Below are 15,254 nucleotides of genomic sequence, written 5' to 3' on the forward strand. Positions count from 1 at the left end.
AAACCCTGTACAGGGTCGCTATGAGTCGGAACCAGATCCACGGCACATAACCACCACCACCACCAGACGCTGTACTGCCCCAAGCTCAAACTCACAGGGACCCTAAAACTGCCCCAGAAGGTTCCCAGAACCGTCATCGTAGTGAAGCAAACCGCCACATCTTTCTCTACAGAGACTGGAGGGTTCGAACTTCCGACCTTTAGGTTAGCAGTGGATCGCTTTAACTACCGCGCCACCTTATACCCTTACTTTCACCAGAAAAAAACATAAGCGAAGCGTAGAAACGTAACTCCATCGGTACATTCTCAGAAATGGACTTAAGGATGTGCAGCGGGGGAGTTCCCACATCCCTCCCCAGGCTGGAACGTCTGGAGCCCACCCTCCGACACCTGAGTGCCATAGGGAGAGACTCCCTCACGGCAGGGCTGGGGGAAGTTGAGACAGACAGTAGCTCCAGGTGCACCTCAGCACTCCAGGCCCGCCCCGCCCCGCCTGCCCTCAGCGGCTTACCGGCTTCACCTGACCACAGCACCAGGGGTGGAGCTTGCGGCCGGTTGCCTAGCCGAGCGCGCCAGGTGAGCACGCCTGCGCAATCGGGCCGTAAACAAGCCCGCCCCTTCCTCTCGGCGCGGCTCCGTGGGGCGGGCTCGCGGGTGGGAGGGGCTGAGAGGAAGAGGCGGGGGGAGCACTAGAGCCCAGGACGGCGCCTGCGCGGTGGGCGTGATCCGGGCACTTAGGGCAGGATGAACGCTGCTTTTCAAGATGGCGACGGAGGGAGGAGGGAAGGAGATGAACGAGATTAAGACCCAATTCACCACCCGGGAAGGTCTGTACAAGCTGCTGCCGCATTCGGAGTACAGCCGGCCCAACCGGGTGCCCTTCAACTCGCAGGGATCCAACCCTGTCCGCGTCTCCTTCGTAAACCTCAACGACCAGTCTGGCAACGGCGACCGCCTCTGCTTCAATGTGGGCCGGGAGCTCTACTTCTATATCTACAAGGGGGTCCGCAAGGTACCGACCCGGGCGTCACCAGGGTCCGCCAGCGGCGTGGGCAGAGGCCGGGAGCAGGGCGGTGACAGCGGGAGCCGGGGTGACCGACCGGGGTGGCCGTCGCTCTTACTTTGGAGTGGGCCGATAACTCCACTGGGGTGTTCCCGAGGAAAGGGGGTTCGGCAGTGAGAAGGGTGGGGGCGGCGGGCTCCGTCTGGGAGGCCCCAGAAGGAGCGGTAGGGTCTGTCACACTGACATGTCCAGGGAACGGGCCTGCGAGTCCCCGGAAGAGGTGGGGTGGCCGTCTCGTCCTGCCGGCCGGGTAGGGAGTCGCCCTGGATTAGGGAACCGGGGCGCAGGGCGGCTGGGAAAGCCTGTAAGGCGGAACCGGGGCTGGGAAGTGGAGGGCCGAGACTGGGTCAGAAGGGACCTGCTGGGCACGAAGGGCTGCTCCACCTGCTGCCCTACTGACACTTCCTGGGAGCCTTCTGGTCCAAAAACACCCGAGGGAGGACGGCTGTCACTGTCTCCGCCCAGGGACTCTGCTCTGGAGAGCTTGTTAAAGGGGCTCCTCTTGTCCCTGATCGTGTGCCAAGGACCGAGGGCTGCAGTTGGGAGGTTGAAATGATGTCTACGACGAACTGAGCTGGTTCACAGGGGTTCTGTGTGAGCGTGCCCAGATTAATCTTGTCCGACAAGTCAGACTTTGTCCCAAAGAGGGAGGGAAATGCCTTAAACGCTACTTTACAGGAACCATCCTTCTTGGCGGGCGGGCGACTTAACAGTAATTCTGTCAAGCATGTAATCATCCTTTAAGACATATCTCTGTAAACTGCAACTTCTTTAGAGCTTTTTTCTCATTGGCGACGTTAACTGGATTCTCGTTGAGAACGGTTTACTTTGAGATTGTGGTCCTGGGAGAGGGAGTCAGTGAATGCACCTCCAGCACTTGGGCATGGGCAAAGGTAATACAAGATTGATTTACAAATGTTTGCTCAGTGTGGAAGAAATGGTACATCTTGAAGAGCGAACTTGCCATGTTTTGGTTTGTTTTTGTTGTTAAGTGCCGTGGAGTCGGTTCCGACTCATAGCGACCCTACACAGGGTTTCCGAGGCTGTAAATCTTTACGGGAGCAGACCGCCTCATCCTTCTCCCGCGGACCCGCTGGTAGTTTCAAACTGCTGACCTTGAGGCTCACAGCCCGATTCGTAACCACTATGCTACAGTGTCATATAATTTTTTTGCTTGAGGGCAAGAAAGAGCGGAGTGACGGGGTATCTGTCGTCTCTGCCCTTCAAGGTGAATTTTTTTTTCTTAGTAGCGTTTATAATAATAATAAGTGTGCTTTTGTGTTCTGTGTCTGGGGTATGCTGCTAGAAGTTACTGAGAGTCAATTCCTTCACTTCTTCCCACCCCACACCCTCCTTTTGAAATTGGGAAACGTGGAGTAGTTAGTAGTCTATAGACTACTATAGGAGCAGAAACTTTTCAGTCCGAGTCCCAACTATGTCATGGATTTAGGTGTTGGGTGACCTTGGACAAGTTATTTGACTTCTGTTTGCTTCTCTTTAAAAAGAGAATATTGGCGGTAACTAAGGTTACGAATCGGGCTGTTAACCTCAAGGTTGGCAGTTTGAAACTGCTAGCTGTTCCGTGGGAGAAAGATGAGGCTTTCTAAAGATTTGCAGCCGCGGAAACCCTGAACAGGGTCACTATGAGTCGGAACCTACTCCACGTACTTAACAACAACAGTAATATAATGACTGTAATGGACTTAAAGAACCGACTCCAGGGCACATAACAACAACAATGAACTTCAAAGTCCCGAAACACTCAATAGATGCAAAACATAGTTGCAGTCAGCACAGAGTAACTGTCCACCAGGAAGCTGCCATCTTGACATTGATTCTAAATCTAGAGGATCAGCTTTTCCCCTGGAAATACGGTTAGCTTTTTAAGCTATTAGAATTTATATAAAAAGCAAAATGCTTACAAATGAAATTCTCTGATACTACTTGTTATGTGCCACTGAGTTGGTTCTGATGACTAGTGACCCTGTATAGGGTTTGAGGAGCAGCTGGTGGGTTTGAACTGCCAAGCTTGTGGTTCCAGGTCCAGTGCTGATCCTACAGCGCCACACCAGGAGTCCTCACTGATACCTGTTGTTAAGTGTCATCTAGTCTCCAACTCATAGAGAGCCTGTATAGGATTTCTGAGGAGCGGCTGGTAAGTTTGAACCTCCGACCTTGACACAAACCAACCTTGCAGTCCAGCACTTTAACCTAGTGCCACACCAGGACTCAATTATTAATGGAGGCATTACTTGTTTGTTTGTTTGTTTGTTTGTTTAAAGCTTTCTCTGAAGGGTGATTGTTTCTGAACCATTGTGATGGCAAACCTTATCTGGATCTGTTGGCCCTGGCCTGCATCATAAAATCAGGGCTTTTGCTAGGATTTAAGGAGTTATGGTGGCACTGTGGCTTAGGCATTGAACTAAGCACAAGGTCAGTGGTTCAAACCCACCAGCCGCTGTGTGGGAGAGAAAGGCGAGGCTGCCTGCTCCTGTAAAGCTTTCTAGTCTTGGAAGCCCTATATTGGGTCGCTTTGGGTTGGAATCAGCTTCAGAGCAGTGGGTTTGGTGCCTGGGAGGTGTCTGACTTAGTAGGACACTTGCTTCAACTAAGTGAGCTTTTCAAAACTACCAAAAAATTAATTATGAACAAGACAAACCTTACACGTGTCAGGTATCTTTGCTGACATCATTTATTTGAGCGTTTTAACTTCTTTGGTAAATTTTTGGGTTTTATGTGACATTTTGTAGAATCATTTGTAGTCGATAAGTGGACGTTTCAAATCTCTTCTAGACATTGTCTTTTGTTTTGATTTTCGTGGATGAGTTTGCATTTATTTCTTGTTATTTCTGCATTATTTTTGTATATCTTCATTTTCTGATTTTGAAATATAGCACATAATTTATTCTTAAGAGAAAATCAAGATTTATTCTTGGTGTTAGGAATTGTAAATCTGTTTTTGAAAATGTTGGCTAGTTTGACTTTTTTTTCTCTCAGATTTTTCTTTGAGGAATGTAAACTTTTACAATTATTCAGATCATTTAGAAGCAGGGCTTCAAACCAATTTGAACGGGTTCAGTCATGGCCACGGCAGCGGCATCGGAAAGCACCTGAGTTTGTAAACTGTGGGTGTGCTGTGTGAGTGATAATGGGGAAGAGTTCCTGGATAAAACCCTGGAATGGGAGACTTGGAGGTGGCGTGGTGGCGAGCCCTTTGAGAAGCCTTCTGTGGGAGAGGAGCTTATGGCCTGGGCTCTTCACAGTGCTGTGGCCACACAGTCACACCATCTTCGAGTTGGGGACCGCAGTTTCTGCCTCTGCCATTCAAGAGACTTGGTTGCTATGCAACATACACGCTGCCCTTGGTTTCTAAGAGGACGATCAAGTTTTCTGCTGGGTGTTGACCCATAATTTTTCCTGTTCTGATACACCGCGTTTTATAAATTTGGGTTGTACCGGTATTGCTAGGACTGAACTGGGAAAAACCAGTTTAAAGCCCTGTCCAGAAGACCTAATTTGGGTGAATAAATTAAATTTAAATCGCCATGGAGAATGAGTGGAAAATAAGTCTTTAAAAAGCATTTAAATTGTGAACTGTGTGTAGCCATTCCTAAGAGGACAAAAACTCTGCTGGGGGAATGGCGTGATGAGGAAGTAGTCTCAAATCTAAGCCAAGCCGGGCGACGCTGGCCTTTTGTAAACATTTACACTAAAGTTTCTAGAGCTGGAAGGGGCCTTTAGCATTTATGTAGCCTCACCTTCTCATAGGAGTCCTGGTGTGCCTGGCGCTCTAGGCTAATGCGTAAGACTGCAAAGTCGGTGGTTCAAGCTCACCACCTGCTCCTTGGAAACCCTATACAGGGTCGCTATGGGTCGGAATTGACTCGACAGCACTTAACAACTACCACCACCTTCTCATAGAAAGCCAAGCTGGATAGATGACACAAAGCTATTGCGCTTGTTTCTCCTGACAGTTGAAATGAAGTACAGCTGACTGAAGAGCTGTTGGTGAAGAGTCTGGGTGGGTTGTTTGATCAAACAGATGGATCTCATACATTCCAGGCACTTGGGTGCTAGCTTACCCCAACAATTAGTCCTATTAGTATCTCATTTGCTTTTTGTCTAGCAATCCTGTGAGATAGATGGGAGCATCTCTTCCTAGTTTAGGAGATTTGGAATGGGGTTTCTTGTATGAGGAGGTCTACTTATGTGAATTTATTTTCTTTAGCTGCAAAGAACATGAACCTTGTTTTAATTCTAACACTGCTAATAACCTCAAGGTCAGCAATTCAAAACTACCAGTTGTTCCGCAGGAGAAAGATGAGGCTTTCTGCTCCCTGAAAGATTTATAGTCTCGGAAACCCTGTGCAGGGTTGTCCCGACTCCACGGCACCTAACCACCACCATGGTAGCTATACTAAGCAGCGTGATGGGGGAAATTCAAAGATGAATAAGACCCAACAGTTGGGTTTTTATTCACCTGGAACAGCAGAGGAGAAGGAGAGTCACGAATTGAAGGGGGATGTGGAATGTATGGTTAATTGCCTCCATGAACATCTACCTCCTTTGCCATTAGACCAGAAACACTGCATTGTGCCCACCTACCATTATTGGACATTTTGATCAAAGATTCCATAGAAGAATCGTGATCAAAAGTGGGGAAATGTAGGACATAATTTAAAATTTTTAGGGACTCCACTCCAGACTTCCTAGAGTCTGAAAGATGGATGAACCCATGAAAATACTGTCTTGAGATAATTTTTAAACCTTAAACCAAAACATCCCCTGAGCTCTTTTTAAAACCAAACTTTCAAGTTAACTAGTTAAAGAGGTCTCTCTTGAGCATTATGCTCTTTTGTTGTTATTAAGTACCATCAAGTTGGTTCCAACTCATGGCCACCCTGTATAGGGTTTTCAAGGAGTAGCTGGTGAGTTTGAATTGCCAACATTGTGGTTCAGCCTGACCTTTCGGTCCAGTGCTTATCCTATAACCCCCTACCAGGACTCCAAGAACTGTCTGTATAGGATTAAATTGACAACAGCAAGTGTAAAGATGAGGTAGGAACTTTAGGGACAGTGAGTTTATGTTCCTGGTGGAGCAACAACTCAGAAACACAGGGTGAGAATGGTTGCACAGCTGGAAGACTGTCATCATTGTCACTCGTCAGTAGAACTAGTGAATTGGGGTATGTTTTGCTGTGTTTATTCTCAAAACAACAACAAAATAAATGAAATTACATATGTATTTTTTAAAAAAAGATGATTAAGACCCTGCTTGCCCCTTTTCACAAAGAGCTATCACTTTACTTTCAATTATCTGTATAGTGTGCCTTCTTTTTTGGAAAGAGAATACTTTTAGGATAAAGATGCCAAAGATAGCCGGACTTATTTGACCAACTCTCTAAGTGGCAGCATCAGTGGGCTCAAACGTGGCAGCGATAGTGAGGTTGGCCCAGTACCGGGCAGTCTTTCGTTCTGCTGCTAAGAGTAGTTACCAACTTGATGGCACCTACCAACAACAACGCATTTGAGGGAGACTTGTGTACATAAATGTGAATGGCCTTCCTTCATATCTCAGACTGACCATCACTCCTCAGCAAATACTTCTTTGACTTCTTTGGCTGGATCAGTTTGTACCTATTTATTGCATGTTCTCCTAGCATCCTGTACTTCACTTTACTGATATTTTAAAATCATTTTTAGTTCTCTGATTGTCTGTCTCTTCTATAAACAAAGCTCCCTTAGAAGCTGGGGTCATGACTTTCCTGCTCTCACGGTATAGACCCCCAGTACCCAGCTGTGTCCAGTTTAGAGTAAGCCCTTACTGTGTGTGTGTTGAGGGACAGACTTAAGGACGCACACAAGCCCTCTTATGTCAGACTTTAAAAAGATCTTGAGAAGCAATTGAATTCCAGGTACCAAAGTAACATAGGTATTTTTAGTAGCTCCCATCCTTTTTTAAAGACATTTAAAAATGTTGTTAGTATGTGACAAATTTAGATTTCTTACAATTGGGAAATTGTGTAGCAAGAGACAATGAAGTAATTGAAAGTAATAGGATGGCACAGATTACTTTGGATCTAATTCTGTCATGTACTAACAAACAACTTTTCAAACTGTACTCAGAGTTACTTAACATTCAAGGCCAAGAACCTTGCGTTCCTCCCCCTACCCCGCCACCCCAATTTAAGATTCTAGGCCACAGATGTACTTACTGCGTAAAAATGCTATTATTTGAAGTGGCCAGAGAGTTTGATGGCTTCTAAGGCCTTTTCAACTCTTAAGTTCGTATTATTCTAAGTAATGCTTTTATGAAAATAAATTTATCTTTTTGCTCAGGAGATTCAGTGCTTGGATTCAGTGCTTACTTCTTGGATGGTGATTGAGAGGGGTGAGGTGTGTTGTGAAAGCAAGTTGAAAACATTGTGATTCCAGGTCTTTATGCTGGAAAAAGCTTTCTACTCACCACCCTGGATGAAGCTGGGCCCAGATTGATAACAACTAAAATATATTTAGAGCAGAGTTTTACCCAGGATGGGAATAGGAGGGGAATGAGCATTCTGTTACTTAAACGGTCTCTTTGTCAGAAATGGCAGGACCACCTGTTGGTGTCATTGAAGGAATTTCTGGTTTGTGTGGAGGGTGAACGAGGCCTTAGACAGTGGACTGTGCTGGAGAAGGCCATGTTTACACTCTTCTTCCCATTTGCACTTTTCACACCTCCCTGCTGCCCATTGATAACTTAGAAAGAGACTTGCACTGAGAAGTTTTGTACTTTAGGTCAGTAGAGGCCACAGGATTGCTGAATGAGGGGAAGCTTTCTTTTCCACCAAAGGAATATTCCCTAACTTCTGAAATACTGATAACATTTAGTTGCTTGACTATAGAATCTTTTATATGAGAGGAAAGCATCATAATTAATCACTTAAAGCAGACTTGAGACAGTTTCATATGACACCTTGGTTATCATGCCCTTGAAGAGGAGGGCAGGGGTGAGATTTTGAAAGACTCCATGGTGGATGTGAGCGCTAACCAGAGGCTCCAAGACTATTATTGTTACGTCTTTGAAATCTAGGAGATAGTCATGAATGCCATTCTCCCAGCTTGTATTTGTGGAGCTCCCCTGTACCTACCAGGCACAAGGTGCCTGCCCTCCAGAAGTTTGTCACTGATATTTTATTATCGTTGCGTTAATCTAGGACCTAAGAGATGTTTGTGCTTTGGTAGAGAACTTGGGCAAGAATCAAAACATAGTTACTGGATTTTGTCACCAAGTGGTTTGACTGTATGACTAAAGAACCTCATTTTAAAGAAAACACGGAGATTTTTGTAGACTGGTATTTGATGTCTTTAGCAAGTCATTTAATTTCTATTTCAATGAGGGTGGTGTGTGCAGACATGAAATGAGATCCTATTTGGTTATTTAGGAAAAGGTATTGAAAATAGTAATAGTTTGATTGGTAGGCATTTCCAGTATCAATGGCTAGTTACCTTGTTTTTTGAACATTTGGCATTTTCTTTTTATGAGTACACGCATTGTCTTTTTTATTTTTTAAAACATAGTCCTAATTCACCAAGTGTTTGGGGAAGACCTGTTACCTGGCACCTACAAAGGAGCTCTGGTGGTGGTGTAGGATAAGCACTGGATTGCTACTCTCAAGTTTGTAGTTCAAACCCACCAGTTGCTCTGCAGGAGAAAGGTGAGGCTTTCTGCTCCCATAAAGATATACAGCTTTGGAAACCCTCCCCAGGTTGCTATGAGTGGAAATTGACTGGAAGGCAGTGAGTTTGGTTTTGAGTGTTACCATCAAGGCATTGCTGTCTGCTATGAATGACCTTGATGTTTGCTGTCAGTTGTCATCGAGTCAGTTCTGACTCATGATGACCCCATGTGTGCAGAGTAGAAATAGGGTTTTAAAAGCTGTGACCTTTTACAAGCAGATTTCCAGGCTTTCCTTCTGGGTGGGCTTGAATGATCAACCTTTCAGCTAGGCGTCCAGGGCTGCGTCTGTGGATGATGTGAAGGTGAACTAGGACATATCTTTCACGTCTTGGTGTGGCGCTATAGGATAAGCACTAGGCTGCAAGCTCCGTTTAAACTGCAAGGTTGACGGTTCAAACTCACCAGCTGCTCCTCGGAAATCCTATACAGTGTCCCTATGAGTCAGAACCAACTCGATGGCACTTAACAACAAGTAGAGTCCTGGTGTGGCGCTGCCAGATAAGCCCTGGACTACTAACCACAAGGTCGACAGTTCAAACCCACCATTCGCTCCTTGGAATCCCTATATACAGGGTCTCTATGAGTTGGAGGCGGCTCAGTGGCATTTCACCACCACCTTTATTGAAAAGGTTTGTATTCCGGACTGACAGTTGTATCTGAAGTGGAAAGACTGTGCTCTAACTGTGGTGTCAGCAGTACAAGGTCAGAAAAAATTGTGGAGTGATTTCTGAGTCACAGTGGTGCCATGTGTGTCAGGAGAAGTGTGCTGTGTAGGGTTTTCAGTGGCTGAGTTTTCAGGAGCAGATCACCAGACCTTTCTTCTGAGGTGACTCTGGGTGGACTCAAACCTCCATTTTGGTTAGCAGCCAAGTGTGTTAACCACCTATACCCACCCTAGAGTCCTCAGTGCAAGTATCAAGAAGAATTAAGACGTGAGAGTGAACCAGAGACTGGTTTCTCTGCCTAGTAGAGTAATACTGGGTTGGGTTGCAGGTAGATTATTTGCCCAAAAATATTGGGTACAGATAATATTTTTTGTAAATGTTAAAACTTTGCCTAAATTTCTAATTTCTGAAATACTTTATCTTAATTTCTGATTGAGTATTAGTTGGCAGTTACTCGTACCTTCTCTGCCAATGATGGTCTGTAAAATTGTGTAATACTATGCATTGTCAGGTCTCTTGTAAAAAGGGATTATCGGGTTTTTTTAAACACTTTTTATTGTGAATTGGGTGAAAGTTTACAGAGCAGATCAGTTTTCCATTCAATGATCCACACACATTTTGTTTTAGCACATTGATTGCAGTCCCCACAATGTAAAATTGCTTATCCCACTTCTTCCTGTGTTTCCTGTTTCCATTCCTCCTCTCCCAACCCTTTTAAACTTTTTCCTTGGTTAAATGCTGCCCTATTGATCTTAACTGATTGATTCTTCTAAGATGTACCTCCCTCCTTCTAAGATTGTTCCCCTTACAGACCTGGTTATTGCTGTTAAGTGCCAGTCAGTTGGTTCCTACTCATAGTGACCTGTAAAGGGTTTCTGAGGAGGGGCTGGTGAGTTTGAACTGCCTATCTCGCAGTTCAAGTTGACTTTGCGGTCCAGTGTGTCTTCCTGCGGCACCACACCAGGACTCCTGGGGATGGTGGTGGTTATGTGCCAAGGAGTTAGTTCTGACTCAGCAACCCCTGGATAGGGTTTCAGAAGCTGTAAATCTTTACAGGAGCAGAAAGCCTCATCTTTCTCCCACAGAGCAATTGGTAAATTCGAATTGCTGACCTTGCCGTTAGCAGCCCACCTCATGGCTTACTGTGCTAACAGAGCCCAGGCCTATCTAGGCTTTGGCTGAAAATTGAGCCATAAGAGTGAGTTCAGTTCCAGACCTGAAAGGTAACTAAGGGGCCCACAGTCTTGGGGGTTCCACTAGTTAATCCGACCAGGAAGCCATGTCTTTTTTATGATTTAGAGTTTTGTTCCGTGTTTTCCCCCACTCTACCCAGGACCTTCTACTGTGATCCTTTTAAGATCTGTTGGTAGTAGTAGCTGGGCGCCATCTAATTCTACTGGTCTCAGGTCATGGAAACCGATGTTCGGTGGTCCATTTAGTTCATTGGACTGATTGGTTTCAAAACGTCTTCAATTTTCATCCTTCTGGAGAGGAAGAGTTGCACCTTACATGACCACTCACAAACTTCTAATATCCCAGTCACATTACTCAGCACACTTGGGTATAGGACATTGTCTTTGTGGACTGTGCTATGCCAGTGGACTTCAGCGTCCCCCAAGACCATGCTCCTGAGCCCCCAGGCCCAGCAACTTATTTCCTCAAGGTGTTTGCTTGTGGCTGATAAGCTTTCCTTTTAGTCTTGGTGTGACACTGTAGAATAAGCCCTGCACTGCTAATCATAAGCTTGGAGGTTCAGACTCACCAGCAGCTCCTTGGAAACCCTATACAGGGTGGCTATGAGTCAGAACCGACTTGATGGCACTTAACAACAACAGGAAATTTTCATAACTCTTCCCCCTGCATCCTCTGCCACATGTATGGATATATTTGCAGCAGAGGTAAATACCCATGTATATGTATCTTGTGTCAGATCTATATGTATTTGTGGATATATTCCCTCCCTCCCACACCCATGCAGCCTGCATGCCTATACATGTTTCTACCAGTAGATCAAATAGGAATTTCCCTTAAGGTATTTGGTCATGGCCAAGAAGTTTTCATAATTTTGTCCTCTGTATGTTCCATCCATCACATTCATGGATGTATATGCAGCAAAGGTAAATAAAGACCTACTCACACATATTCTCTGTCAAACCGATATGTATTTGTGGGTACACTCCCCCTCTCCCCCCAGCACTGTCATTCAGCCTGTGGTTCTATGCATGCTCTCCTCCTAGTGTAGATAGGGAGTTTCATAATGGAGGGATACTGCCCTCAACAGACCTTATCAGTCAGTCTGTACTACACTTCTGTGTGCAAGATGTGCTTTACTTTTTCTTAGGTTTTCATAAGAAAAAAGTAAGAACAGTTCATGAGGGTGAGATTTATGAGGTGTTTGTATTAAAGAGTCATTCAAGAGGAGAGAATATATTAACATTTTCTCTATGAACCACACTGTGAATTATCCCTGAGATAATTGAAACAAATTTTCCTTTTGTTAGTTCATTCGTTTGCTGTTATACTGTTTTTTTGTTGTTTTGTTTTTCTTGTTTGCAGTGAACCAGGTACAGAGGATCATTGTCTTTATTTGCTTTGATATCTGCTTCAGAGGTATGTTGTCCTTGTGTTTCATTCAGTAAATATTTGAGTGGTTTGTGTGTGAAGAACAGCATACCAGACTTTAGGAAATCAGAGAACTGTGAGACATAGACCCTGGCCTTGAGAGGGTTGTCTTCTAGCCCAGGAGCTGGGATAATTCCACACTCATGCCCTCTGTGAAAAGTGACGGAAGGTTTGAGTTGAATTGTTGTGGAGACGGAGGCTCTGCCATCCAGTTGTGCTCAGTGCAGTGAAACAGTGAATGGCTGATAGATTCAGCTAGCATTTACTGAGCCTGAGCCTGTGGACTCGAAGACAAGCAAGACAATTCTTGGCCTAACATGCTTACACTCTAGTGCCGAGATGGACAAGTAAACCAGCCACCGTAGGAAAAGCAGTCCCAGGTGAAACACTGCCTGTTAGGTGCTACATGCAGTTAGTGAAAAGCAGAGAAATGTGTAGCCCTCAACAATGTGCAAGGTTTTTTTCATTTTCTCCTTAAAACAATCCCAGAGGACTACGGACATGGAATGTCTGTTGACAGTCAGAGCTTGGGATGTACCCAGTTACACAGGGACTATGATGCAGCCTGGTGTGAACCCAAGGCCGCTAACTGGGCCGCCTCCTCCACAGGCTGTGTCAGCAGTGAGGCCTGCCATCCTGGTGTCCTAGAAGATGCTTTCTTAGAGAAGAGGTGTAAACTTTTCTCTTGGATCTAGAGAAGTGAACTGCATGTCCCTGATACAACTGAAGAGGGAGACAGCAAGGTATACTTGTTGTTATTCAGTGTCGTCGAATCGGTTCTGACCCATAGCGACCCTGTGTACAATAGAACGAAACACTGCCAGTCCTGCACCATCCTCACAATTGCTGCTACTCTTGAGTCATTGTTGCTGCCACCCAGCCAGTCTGTCTCTTTAGTGGGCTCCCTCTTTTTTCTGTGACCCTTCACTTTACCAAGCATGATGTCCTTCTGTTAATATGAAAGTAAGTGTGAAGTATGAGAGACAAAGACTGACCATCTTGGCTTCTAAGGAGCATTCTGGCTGTATTCTGACACAGATTTGTTTGTTTTTCTGGTAGTCCATGGTACCTTCGCCAACACCATAATTCAGTTCTTCTACAGTCTTCCTTATTCACTGTCCAACTTGCACATGCATAAGAGGCTATTAAAAACACCTTGGCTTGGGTCAGGTGCACTTCAGTCCTCAGACTGACATCTTTGCTCTTGAACACTTTAAAGAGCTCTTGTGCACCAGATTTGCCTAATGTAAAATACATCATATAATTTCACGACTGCTGCTTCCATGAGCGTTGATAGTTGATCTGAGCACAACTTCAATCTCTTCTTCATTGATCATGATATTGTTTATTGGTGCAGTGGTGATGATTTCTGTTTTCTTTATGTTGAAATGCAATCCATACCTAACGGTGTGATCTTTGATCTTCATCAGTATTTTAATTCCTCTTTGCTTTCAGCCGGCAAGATTGTATCGTCCATCTACATTTCACATGTTAATGAGTCTTCCTCCAATCCTGATGAGACATTCTTCTACGTATAAGCCAGCTTTTCAGATTATTTGCTTAGCGTATAGATTGAATGAGTGTGATGAAAGAATACAGCCCTGGAGCACACGTTTCCTAGTCTTAAACCATTCAATGTCCCCTTGTTCTGATAGAATCACTGCCTCTTGGCAGCCTATGTTCAGGTTCCTCATGAGCACAGTGAAGTATTTGTTCCTGAATTCTCATTCTCCACAATGTTGTCAATAGCTTGTTGTGTTCCACGCAGTCAGAAACCTTTGTATATTCAGTAAAGCCCAGGGAAACATCTTTATGGTATTCTTTGATTTCAGCCTCCAGGCCTTTCTTCCAGTATCCCTCCTTATACCTCCTCATCTGAATCCAGTTTGAACCTCTAGCCTTTCCTTGTCAGTGTACTGTTGCAGTCATTTTTTAATTTATCTCTAGCAAAATTTTACTTGCATATGATATTAATGATACTCTCCAATGATTTCCACTTTCTGTTGGGTACCACTGGGCACAAATATTCTGGTGCTCTTCATCTTGTTTTAATGTTCAATATTCTGGTGCAATCTGACAATGCTACTCATAAGGTTTTCAGTGGCTAAACATTCAGAAGTAGTCCTGCTCCCCCCACCCCCCTTCTGAATCTGTCTTAATTTGAAAGTTCAGCTAAAAGCTGTCAGAATAGCGGTGGCTTAGCTTCTGACCTCCCAGCAACATGCAAGCCACCACAGTGCAACAAACTGACAAGTGAAAGAAGGTATACTAGATTATGTCATCATAATGGCACCTCTTGTGACTCTGTAGATCAGCACTGGACTGCGAACCACAAGGTCAGCACTTCAAACCCACCAGCTGCTCTTCGGAAACCTGTACAAGTTCACTATGAATTGGAACCGACTCAATGGCATGTAACAACAACGCAGTGTTTACTAGAAGTCCTGGGGTGGCACTGTAGGATAAGCACTGGACTGCTAGCAAGGTCAATAGTTCAAACCCATGAGTTGCTGCTCAGAAACGCTATATAGGTTTGCTATGAGTTGGAGCCAGTTCAAGAACACTTAACAACAACAGTAATGTTTACAAACTGAAGATTGTGCTCAGTGTTTTCGTGCATAATTTACTTTAATCCTTGCAAAGAATCTTGTAAATGAATAATATTGATAACCCCATTTTACAGATGAGAAACTGAGGCATCTAGAGATTGAATTATTTGCATAAGTTCATAAAACTAGCGAGTAGTTGTCCTGAGGTTTGATTCCAGGTGGGACTGATCTTGGAGCCAGAGATTGCATAGGCCTGGGAGTCTCAAGGGGAGTCCTAGGCCCTGTTGGACCAGAATTTACTAGTTCATCCCATGCCCTTCTTGACAAAACCCTGATCAGTTTCTGTCAGGTTAATCACAACTCATTGGAACCCCCAGTGGGTCAGAGTAGAACTGTGCTCCTTAGGGTTTCCCACAGCTGGATTTTTGGGAGTTGATCACTAAGCTTTTCTTCCAAAGTGCCTCTGGGTAGATCAGATGTTTAGTGTTTGCATTACCCAGATACTCCATGCCTTCCTTGTTGGTGTTGTGTGCCATGGAGTCAATTCCAACTCAGGGTAGAATGGCCCATAGGGTTTCCAGTCTTTTGGGGAGCAGACTGCCACATCTTTCTCCCACAGAGTGGCTGGTGGAT

General features: G+C 44.9%; 1 protein-coding gene across 1 annotated transcript in view; it reads left to right on the plus strand.

The window, feature by feature from the left end:
* Positions 1-695: 695 nt before the first annotated feature.
* Positions 696-15,254, plus strand: part of WDR20 (WD repeat domain 20) — a 75,418-nt gene continuing 60,859 nt past the window's right edge. The window contains 1 exon segment of the mRNA XM_006839533.1: positions 696-1,011. Coding sequence (XP_006839596.1) covers positions 763-1,011 — 249 coding nt within the window. The 5' untranslated portion in view covers positions 696-762.

The sequence above is a fragment of the Chrysochloris asiatica genome, unplaced genomic scaffold, assembly GCF_000296735.1.
Source record: "Chrysochloris asiatica unplaced genomic scaffold, ChrAsi1.0 scaffold00025, whole genome shotgun sequence".
NCBI lineage: Eukaryota > Metazoa > Chordata > Mammalia > Afrosoricida > Chrysochloridae > Chrysochloris > Chrysochloris asiatica.